We start from the raw sequence: 11,065 nt of genomic DNA, 5'->3' as shown, positions 1-11,065 counted from the left end.
TATTTTTAATCAGTTTTGATTAAATATTTCTTTAGATAATTTCCTATTTATTTTTTGCTTTAAAGATAGAAAATATTTTGTTATATTTTATTTCTGTTTTATTATATAATAAGTTTATAATTTTCATTACATAAAATGAGTAGTAACTAACACAATAAAGATCAAAGAATATAGTTTATTTCTGAGTTTGTATGACAGTGTAATATTTTGAAAAATTAAGCATGATAAAAAAAAAAATCATTAACCATCTAAATCGACTCTTCTCTCCTACGTATTTTCTCTTTCTATTTCTCTCTACCGTTTTTTAAAAAATTTAATTTTCATTTTTTTGTTATTTAACAAATAGACTCTAATATTTTTATATTCTATTTTTCTTTTTCCTAATTTCACTCTAAGGTTTTGAATAATTTTATCAGAAATTATATTCAATAACCAAAAAAAAATTATTTTCACTAACTAATTGTATCACTCTCCCCTTCTTTTCCTCTCTCTTCCTATCTCTCTCTACTCTCTCTCTAGAAAACTAATTTTTTTGGTTATTCCACAAATTAACCCTAATTTTATTGAAGTAAAATTTTACTGATGGTATTTGAAGCGAGTGCTACTTTTTTTGTAGTTTGTTAATTTTGGTTATGTTGAATGTAACTTAGTTACAACTTCTTTTCCTTTTGCCTTGCTACGTTTTACTATTTGCTTAGAATATTTATGTTGTCTTTATGTTGTCTATGCCTAACTCCGTTGAAATTAAATATTTATATTTAATACTTAATAATATAAATTAAGATTTCAAAAATACAACTAAAATAGAAACCAACTATGATTTTATATTTAACCAATTAGTTCTATTGTATATTGTATATTATGTGGACCATAAAACAACGTTCAAGAATTTATTGGAAGACTAATTTTAACAACTTAATTTAACTATAATGTTTGTGTAATGAAGATTTGGAGCACAACAGAAGAGGGAAAATAAACATTAAAAAAAAGAGCGGAGGACAGTAGACAACTTTAAAAGCCATAAAGAACTGATGGTGAAATGGTGGTCTTAGGCAGACATGGAATGTGTAGGTGGAGAGTTGGAGCAATTAGGTGATACGCTTGGAACAATTGGCTTCCTTCTCTTCGTTAGTGTCTTTGGTAAGTGTACTTGTCTCAGCAGACCTCTTTTCTACCTCATTTGGAGCTCACGACTTATATAGTTGCAAAGCTGTTGTATCCATCCCCTTCGTTTATTGGATTGTCAATTACTGATTTGGAAGACGGAAGGTCTGCAGCGTATACAACCTTAGTGACTGATGGTCTGTCTTTTGCAATGAAGTTGTAGCTAGTCAGATCCTGAATTTGTGTGTCTGGCCAATTGTATCCACCATACATTGTGGGACTGGGACCTCATGCTCATCACCCATGTATCCATTAGCCTAGGAATATAAAACATAATGTGAGTGAGTTTAAATGGTTAGGGAGGTGAACGCTGTGGGAGAATAGGATCCTTCCAAGTAGGCATCCATTAATTCGGAAGCTTGTCTTCCCGTCAGCTCTTTACCCGTGACACCAAGCACGACAACAGTAGCCGTGTCAACTGTCAACATTGCTGTAGAGCTATATTTCTACTCGATACCTAAAATTTTAAAACACACGTCATAATGTTTTCATTTATAAACATACGCTAATAGACAGAGCTAACACGACATGTAATCTAAAAATAAAAATATCAGATATTTGAAACAACACGTACAATAATTGGTAAACAGAAATTTTTTTGGTAAACCAAGATGGACGACCTAATGTTTAATTTTAAAACAAATACTAATATGCAGACCAAGTACTATTTGTAATTTAAATGCAAACATGACCTGTAATTTCAAAACCAGCACTAATAAGCAGAGGAAACATGATCTGTAATCTAAAAACACAAAGACATCGGTATTTTGAAAATAAATACAAACTTTTTTTTTTGAAAAAAACGGCCTGTAATTTTAAAATAATCTCGACCTGTAGGTTTAAAGCCACACTAATAGGCAGAGAATGACATGTAAAACTACGTGATCCATCAATATTTGTTCAAATGATGAGACGAAGCTGATCTGGAAAGCCTGTAACCCAAGTAAGCTCATTGGTAGAGTTGCTTCGTCTTATCCAAAATCGAATAAAACAGCTGCTTGACCCACGCCCGTTGATTTTGAGGAGTTTGACGCCATAGATGCGGTGGTTTAGTTTTCCTGGTCTATGAAATAGGTTGCGAAGCATAATGAAATTATATAGACTGAGGAGGAAAATTGAAGGGGTAATTGTCATGGTTGAAAAGTCGAAGAAAATATTGATGGATCACGTAGTTTAGTATTGAAGAAGATCAATTTAAGTAGAGGAGGAGATGGCTGGTGTTAAGCCGGAGATTCGAAACGGCGTAAACTTGTCGAAAAGAAGGGTTGAAGTTGACTAAAATGGGAAAAGAAGGTGAGTAGTTACAATTGGATTTAAAATGGGCTCATAAAGGAAAAAAATTAATTAAATGATCAAGCAAATACTATTCATATTTTGGCCCAATATTGAATAAAGGTGTTGACATGTCAAAATGATTGGGTAGGAATATTTTATCCTAGGTGGCATAGCTTAGGAACTTTCAATTTAATTCCTTTTATATAGTAGTGATATGACACGTTAGTCAATAAAACGAGAAACCGAAATTTCGTGAAACCAAACCCTAAAAACCAAAGGTGATAAATATTTTTTTTTTTTGCAGTGAAGTGATAAATATGCATATACAGAGAGACTCAATTCTCATGTATTTTTATGAAAGTATACTACTGATTAACGGATATAATACTAAACTCATACACTAAAATTAATAAGATTGTTTAGACCAAAAAAAATAAAATGAAATAGATTTGATTAATGTCAAGAATAACATTAGTCTTGTATGGCTAATATTTGTCCGAGGTTTGCTTTCAACTTTCTCATTGTTTTAAGAACTTTTACGCGTGTTATCAATGGTGTCGTCGACTCTTAAGCCTGATAAAGAGGCGCGTTTGGGTCACATCTCTTACTCCAAACGCACTCACGTTCACGCGTAGCGCACTTGTTTTTTTTTTTTTCAGTTTCCACCGTGTAGCACAAGGTTACAAATCACAGCAACGTTTGTGTTACATTTAAATATACTTTAATTTCGTGGCTTAACTTGTGACTTTAGAATTTTAAATGTAACGTCACGTTTGGTGATGTAATACAATTTATAATTATATTAACGATTTATATCATTGAATAACTGACTCTGTTTATTTCAAAGTTTTGTTATGCACATAATATTTTACTATTGTCATAAGAAATACATAGGTCCATGTCCAGAAAAGTTAAGTAGTCGATGTCAATACCATATCCGTGAATTGGTTAAAAATAATGATTAATGGTTTTGAGTAAGTACAAAGTAGAGTTTCTTTATAATGTATATACAATAAATTGTATGAAAGAATTAGAGAAAGACAATCTAACAAAAACAAGAAGAGGCTGTTTGGTGTCCTCTACTTTTAGGCATGTCAACTTTAAACACTATTATTCTTGAATTATACGACCCCCGTGACCATAAGAAAACTTTAGACGTTGAACAAAAAACACATGTCTTAAGAAAAAGGGAAATTAAGTGAATAAAATATCACTATTAAGCTGCAAATGGTTGTATTATTAGATAAGAGTATCACAAAAATGGATTTATGTAAAAAATATTGAGGTCCAAGTTAGCTAGAAACAAACAAGAAGATATGTAAAAATTCTCTGTTAGATAAGAAAATGATAAACTTAAAGTTCTTTTCTCCTCTAACTTTCTAGTTTTCACTTAATCACGTTCATATATATACTTCGTTCATAGACCATATTGTTTGGTTAAGACTGATGACTTCATCGTTCTTGGGCTAAATCAACGATTCATTATTACTATATCCTTAAAATAGGTCGAGTTTTAGAATGGGCTTTAGTAGGGTTTCTCCTTTCATGTATATTGCTTTAATTAGGCCTTTCTGTTTCGAAGTCGAGACAAATACGAAAATGTCCACAGATCAAATAATCAACACTTAACTAATTTTGTTTAAACCTAATTTACAAAGCAATTATTTCGGTCATTTGGAGTTTTGGACCTTTTCCAAGAGGAAAGAATAATCTGACAGTTCTCTTCATTATATTTCTTTTAGTTAAGCTTAGCCTAAACAATATATATACACTAAAAGCTAGTGCTCTTAACAGAAAAACGTTGCTGGCACAGACGACTAACCAAAAGGCCTGGAGTTGATATTGTGGATTCAAGTCCAATTTCTAATCGATGTTCGTGATCATGCATATCATGGGATAAGATCATTATGTTTAGTTAGACAGTAATCATGGATCATACATGTGATCAATTGCATATAAATTAATAGGCCTAATGTAAGAAGGGACACTGCACAAAAGTAAAAGAAAATCTTGATTGTAAATTGTGTGCAATATACATTTAAACTCATCAGGGATCAACTTGAGAACAAGTACATATAATGGATTGTGTCCATGTCAGTGTTGCAGTGATGTGTATATCTTTAACAAACTACTGTTTTTGTATTATATGAAAAATTCTGAAAGTAACTTTTTGCTAACAATAATATTGTGGAGACACAAACAGTTTTTTGGTCAGGAGAATTGATTTTGTATAGCACAAAATGCACACCTTAATGAACATTGAACTATACTGTATGATGAAAGCATATGATTAAGAGAAAAAGACTAAAATAGCACTAAACCAAGTTTTTGTTCCCAAAGTAGCACTCAAGGCTAAGGGTATGAATGGTGACCAGGGAACGGCGAGGAATAATGCATTCCTTAACGTTCCTAAAAAAAATCACCATTCAAAAGGAATAATAATTCTCTCTCATTCCCTTTCATTCCTTTTTTTGTAGAGAATTAAAAAACAAAATTGTTCCTTGATAAAATTGATAAGGAACAATCATTCCTTTTCATTCCTGCTATTTTATTCCCGAACATTCCTTTTTTATGTGTTCCTCTTGTTTCCCGAATGGTCACCAGTCATACACTGAAAGTCACAAAAATAGGTTTCATTAAAGAGGTAATATACACTTATACCCCTTGGGTTAATTAATCCAAACCTTAGGGTTTAGAGTTAAGGGGTGGGGTTTTGGAATTAGGGTTTAAAATTTTATAAAAAATAAATTCTAAAATAAAAAATAAAAATTTTAAAAACAGTTTCAAAAAGTATTTTTAAATTATAAAAAAAAAATTTGAAAAAAAAATAAAAAAAAATTTGAAAAAAAAAATTTGAAAAAAAAAATTATAAAAATTTCGAATCTGAAAACATATAATCTGAAACTATAAAAAAAAAATTCTTTTTTTCATTTTTTTATTTTTATTTTATTTATTTTTAATTATTTTTGTTTGCTTATTTAATTTTAAACCAAGGGTATTATGGATATTTTATCCTTTAATGAATGTCATTTTTGTGACTTTCTCCTTCTAGTGCTATTTTTGAGACATAAACTTCAAAAGGTGCTATTATTGACAATTGCCCTATGATTAATGACTAAATGAGATTTGTAGAGAATGTTCTAACTTCTAACTTGTTCAACGCATGCAATAGCGTTATTATAAAATACTAGAGATTTTTTCCGCGCTTCGCGCGGATTGTGTCTTATAAATTTATTTTATTTATAATATAATTTGTCGGTTTTTTTATTTTACATTAACTTCTTATTTTTTCAATGTTATTTTTTCTTAACTTAAATTTATATGTTTATAATTTTTCATTTTTCTTATTGTAGATGAAGAATTATATTTTTTATTGATGGTTTTTTGTATGTGATATAAACTTTTTGATATTTTAAAATAATGTTATATATAGTACGATTAACACATTAAAGAAGAGAAACATATTCAGGCACATTTTACACAGGTTTTATATGCATAATTTTAAACATTATATATGTATATATTATAAGTTTGAAACATGTAAATGTTTTCAGAAGCTAAATACTTGTTCTGAGTTTACATAACTTATCGAAAGTTTTATCCCTTTTTAAATTCAAATCACAGAAAAAAATATCAAAAAGTCAGTATAGATGGGTTTTTTGGGCTTTTAAATCAACACTGAAAAATTACATGAATCAGATAACAACAGTTTTATAAACAACTGGATAAAATTTGACCGAGCCAAAGATTTTCACACAATATGTTCTTTCTTCTTCAAATTGCGAAGAGCCTATAGGCACAAGAAAAAAAATCACAATTTTTGTTTTCACTTATATAACATTTTTTCTCCTTTACACACGGAGTTTATTACACTGTTATAAGCAATGAAAAACTCTATTCATATAAGATTCACATCTATGCATTTTGACAAAGAAGAATTTTAGCCATCTTTAGTTTCAGAATGGACCAACTTCAGTCATATACACTATATTTTCTCTATGATTCAAATCTTATGATTTTAATATATGTGCAGATTTTCATATGAAAAAGCACGCACGTCATCTATCATTCAACCTATTACTTTTTTCAAAGTAAATACTATAATCCCCATTTGGTTAGCTCCACAAATTAATCTCTTTGGATCAGTTTACTAAAAAATATAGATACTAATGTTAGAAAAGAATATAGACACTATCAACAACAAATATTGGCACAAGTTTAGATTTGCTGCTGAAGTTTGGATTTCTTCTCCGGCTGATCTACACTCTGTTACAACCTACGCATGCTACTCCAGTCATCAAGCTCTACTTTCAGTCAGCCATCTACCTGCTGTGGAAAGAGCGTAATGCTCGTGTGTTCACAGCTGTTTCCTCACCTTCATCAGTCATCCTTGTCTCTCTCGACCGTATGATGCGTGACTGTCTCCTCTCTTACCCGGCAAGTTCTTCTTTCTCTTCTTCTCTACCTCTTTTTATCTTTCTTGTATAAGACTTCCTTAAGGCTTTTTTTTACCTTGAGTTGTTGTTGGTTGTTTTTGTTTCCTTGCTGTAATAAGTTGTTTAAAAACAATAGTGTAACCTTTCAAAAATTGATAATCTTAGCATCTTACCAAAAAAACAACAAATATTGACTTATTTATGTGAATATGTATTTTATTTTAAATCATTATAGTGGACGAAGAAAGCACCATAATTTATACAACAAATTTTCTTAGATTCACGTCATCATACTCACCATTTTACCATTTTAATTACATAATTTTACATGAGCTTCTTCACCTTTCCCGATTATTTTCTCTTTATTTATAACTACAATATAAAGTTATAAACTATATATATTATAAATTAATAATTTATTTACCCTTAAAGTTTAACGATTAAAAATAGAATATAATTCAATATAGATATATGATTCTATTAATAAATTAGTAGTTACAAATTTGAAATTTCTAGAAATATCAAAAGTTGTATGTTAGTTAATTATCTTATAAATGACATTTATTTCTAATTCTTTTTGGATGAGAATATTTTGGCTGAGGTGGATAGTCTCAAAAGCTTTGAATTTAGTCCCTTTTATATAGTAGGATGGTGTCATTAGATCGATTCCTTACATGCCACAAACTCTTAAACAGTCGGATAGACTCGAGAGAAGTTGGTGATTTTGATTTAATCCGGTTCAATAGAAAACATAGTAGTAGTGCATGTCACGTGACATCACACTTGGTTGGTGAACTGTTACGCCACGTCATCACCACGAATATTCGCCAAGTCAGTATATAACAAAAATATAAAAAATATAACAGACAAAATCCAGCTAACAACGACACTCTCTTTCTCTCATCGCTCCACTCTCTTCTCTCTGGATCTCCCACGTCAACGACCACCATCTCGCCTTCTCCGTCACCCGGAACAATGATCCCTTACGCAACGATCGAAGAGGCCTCTCTGGCGTTAGGCCGAAACCTCACGACACTCGAGACTCTCTGGTTCGATTACTCCGCCACGAAGTCAGATTACTACCTATACTGCCACAACATCCTCTTCCTCTTCCTCATCTTCTCCCTCGTCCCTCTCCCTCTCGTCTTCGTCGAATTGGCGCGATCCGCCTCGGGCTGGTTCGATCGGTACAAGATTCAGCCCAAGGTCAAGAACTCCTTCTCCGACATGTTCCGCTGCTACAGAGATGTAATGAAGATGTTCATCCTCGTTGTCGGCCCTTTGCAGCTCGTGTCCTACCCTTCAATCCAGGTAATAAAGTTTCGACCTTTGGCTCGTGGGTAATAAAGTTTCGACCTTTGGCTCGTGGGTAATAAAGTTTCGATCTTTGGCTGGTGGGTGTTCGAGATTTGGTCTGATGAATGTGTAATTGGGAACAGATGATTGAGATTAGGAGTGGGTTGCCGTTACCGTCGTTTGGGGAGATTGCGGCGCAGTTAGTGGTTTACTTCTTGGTGGAGGACTATACGAACTATTGGGTTCATAGATTCTTTCATAGCAAGTGGGGTTACGAGAAGATTCATCATATCCATCATGAGTACACTGCTCCTATAGGGTACGCTGCGCCTTATGCGCATTGGGCTGAGGTTTTGCTTCTTGGGGTTCCGACGTTTCTTGGACCTGCTATTGCTCCTGGACACATGATTACCTTCTGGTTGTGGATTGCTTTGCGCCAGATTGAAGCCATTGAGACTCACAGCGGGTAAGGAAATTGGGTAATGGTAGATCCATTGTTTTTACTTTGGATTGCATCGTAACAAATTTTGAATTGTTTTTTTTTTCTTTTACCAAAGGTTTCAGCTTTCTTTTGTTAGTATATCTATGAAAGTTCTACTTTATAATGGGCTATGTGGGACTCTTTCAATAGTGGTTTACCTTTCTTTTTTGTGGGGATGAGGTAAAGCACTAGCCTTTTTCTGATACTTTCTAGTCCCTTTTAGATTTTGAGGATTGTTTTAGATATTAGCCTTTTTGGTGAGCATTTTCTATTGGTTGAGCATGCAAACATCTTTCAAATGATAAGCTGTTCTCTCTTGATGACTATCTAAAAGCAAATAAGTAGTTGTGCAATATGGGTTGACTTGTTTTTTGTTTTGTTTTACAGATATGATTTTCCATGGACACTGACGAAATTCATTCCATTCTATGGTGGAGCTGAGTATCATGATTACCATCATTACGTTGGAGGACAAAGCCAAAGCAACTTTGCTTCAGTTTTCACTTACTGCGATTACATCTATGGAACTGACAAAGTGAGTTTTTTTTTTTTTTGAAACTTTAGTTCCTTTCTGATTTAGTAGTTCTGGATGAAATCATTGACAATATGTTAATACTTTTCATCAGGGTTACCGATTCCAAAAGAAGCTTCTTCAGCAGGTAAAACAAATACTCCCACAATTAGCAGTATATGTATCTCTTGTCAGAACCAAAGTTATAGCTATACAATTGTGAACAAAACATCATATTGATGATATGTTTCTTGAATACTTTACTTGCATAGACTCCATTACTTAGTGGTTATATCTTTATGAGTTGCAGATCAAGCAGGAGTCCAAGAAGAGCAACATGCAGGATGGAGGAGATAAGTTAGATTAGTAAAACGTAAAGCTCCTCAGGGAGGTTTGAGTTTACTTATCATAAGATAAGTTATAAGCAATCTGCTAATCTAATCAAGTCAAGACTCACAAAAGACAGAGTAGTTTAGTTTTCTTCTCTTTTCTGCTCTGTCCTGTGTTACATGGACATGGTTGTGCATCTTCAAAATGTGTTCGCTTCTCTCGATCAAAATTGTTACTTTTTTTGTGCGAGATTCTGACTCTTTTAGTTGAAGGCATATGAGTTTGTTTGGTAAGAGTTACAAGTCGAAACTTAGTTTGCTTGCAAACTTGTCAATTCCCCTTTTGTTTGTTTAAAATCTAAAGGTTTACGAAATCAATGATATATAGTCATAAGTACCAACCAAGCCCGTCTAGCTCAGTTGGTAGAGCGCAAGGCTCTTAACCTTGTGGTCGTGGGTTCGAGCCCCACGGTGGGCGTATGATTTTTAAATTTATTTGGGAGTAAATGTAGGATATTATTTGGGAGTAAATGTTCGAGCCCCACGGTGGGCGTGTAATTTTTAAATTTATGTGGGGAGTAAATGTAGGATATTATTCGGGAGTAAATGTATAAAGTCGTTTTAGATGGACATTTAAGCCAATCTTTGTACAAACATCTAAATACCAGATGTCGAGCCCCACCGTGTGTGCGAATAATTTTTTAATATATTTGGGAGTAAATGTAGGATGTAAATTCATTTTAGATGGACATTTACGCCGGCTTTGTACGAATATCAGTATATGATAACTCAGCGCATGCACAGAAGAGTTTTTTATATTAATGTATGTTTATTAGATAATTTTAACATTTTGCAATAACAAATACAAATATTTAATCTCTAAAATATATCATTGTTGTTAAATAATTAATGTATTACAGTTCATTTTAACTATTTTTAAAAGTTCATATGCACAAAAGGAAATTAAGTCTTGCAACTTACACAAATAACCCGAATCAGATAGACAACATCGATTATAAAATGATAAAAAAATTAAGTTTTCTTCTCTCGATTTGTTTACTATTGGCTCTCCATAAGCGATTTTTATTTTCTACGTCTATAAAATTATGCTTTCATTCTCGTTTCTGTGTTACTAATATGAGTTTTTTTAACCTTCCTCAATGAATTCAGTAAATTACATAAGTGTCAATTTAAAAAATTGACATCTGTAAAATTAGTTCCACTCCATATACATAGCTAAAAATTAAATTTTGAAGAAATTATCGGCAAACTCTATTCACAGGTTAGTGTTCAAATCTAATATATCATGTTGTTATAGAATATAAGTGTAGACTCAAAATATAGATGTTTGTCTAGTATATATTCACCATTTCGGTCTAAAAATCATCTAATTGTAAAATAACAAAACAAATTACTTGTTTTATTAATATACGCTTTTGAGGTTTAGTTACTTAAGAACATATTGTTAAATGTATATATAATATTTTATCATTTTAGTATATATAACTATGTATAAACTAAGAACTGTTTAATTTATTAAATGATAAACCAGAAAATTATAATAAATAGCTCA

General features: G+C 32.0%; 1 protein-coding gene, 1 long non-coding RNA gene and 1 other non-coding gene across 3 annotated transcripts; 2 read left to right on the top strand and 1 right to left on the bottom strand.

Annotated features, from left to right (window-relative positions):
* The first annotated feature begins 7,730 nt into the window (after positions 1-7,730).
* LOC103860313 (methylsterol monooxygenase 1-2) lies at positions 7,731-9,827 on the top strand. The gene is made up of 5 exons (XM_009137904.3): positions 7,731-8,186; positions 8,315-8,637; positions 9,040-9,187; positions 9,279-9,311; positions 9,474-9,827. Exons 1-5 carry the CDS (start codon positions 7,851-7,853, stop codon positions 9,528-9,530), a joined length of 897 nt encoding a protein of 298 aa, XP_009136152.2. The 5' UTR covers positions 7,731-7,850; the 3' UTR covers positions 9,531-9,827.
* On the bottom strand, positions 8,657-9,212 carry LOC117128275. The gene is made up of 2 exons (XR_004451547.1): positions 9,017-9,212; positions 8,657-8,967 (listed from the first exon to the last, which is right to left on the bottom strand). It is a non-coding gene; the product is annotated as an uncharacterized LOC117128275 (long non-coding RNA).
* Positions 9,828-9,897: 70 nt separating the features above from the next.
* Positions 9,898-9,970, top strand: TRNAK-CUU. The gene has a single exon. It is a non-coding gene; the product is annotated as a tRNA-Lys (tRNA).
* Positions 9,971-11,065: the final 1,095 nt, after the last annotated feature.

Source organism: Brassica rapa, chromosome A01, assembly GCF_000309985.2.
Source record: "Brassica rapa cultivar Chiifu-401-42 chromosome A01, CAAS_Brap_v3.01, whole genome shotgun sequence".
Classification (NCBI taxonomy): domain Eukaryota; kingdom Viridiplantae; phylum Streptophyta; class Magnoliopsida; order Brassicales; family Brassicaceae; genus Brassica; species Brassica rapa.
Note: the sequence above shows the minus strand (reverse complement) of the source record. Positions and strands in the feature narration are given on the sequence as shown.

Bases quoted from the DNA above. Each gene is read 5' to 3' on its own strand.
- LOC103860313 (XM_009137904.3), top strand. From the start codon at position 7,851: ATGATCCCTTACGCAACGATCGAAGAGGCCTCTCTGGCGTTAGGCCGA. The intron at 9,188-9,278 runs GTGAGTTTTTTT...ACTTTTCATCAG, and splicing joins ACATCTATGGAACTGACAAA to GGTTACCGATTCCAAAAGAA. The intron at 9,312-9,473 runs GTAAAACAAATA...TATGAGTTGCAG, and splicing joins AAAAGAAGCTTCTTCAGCAG to ATCAAGCAGGAGTCCAAGAA.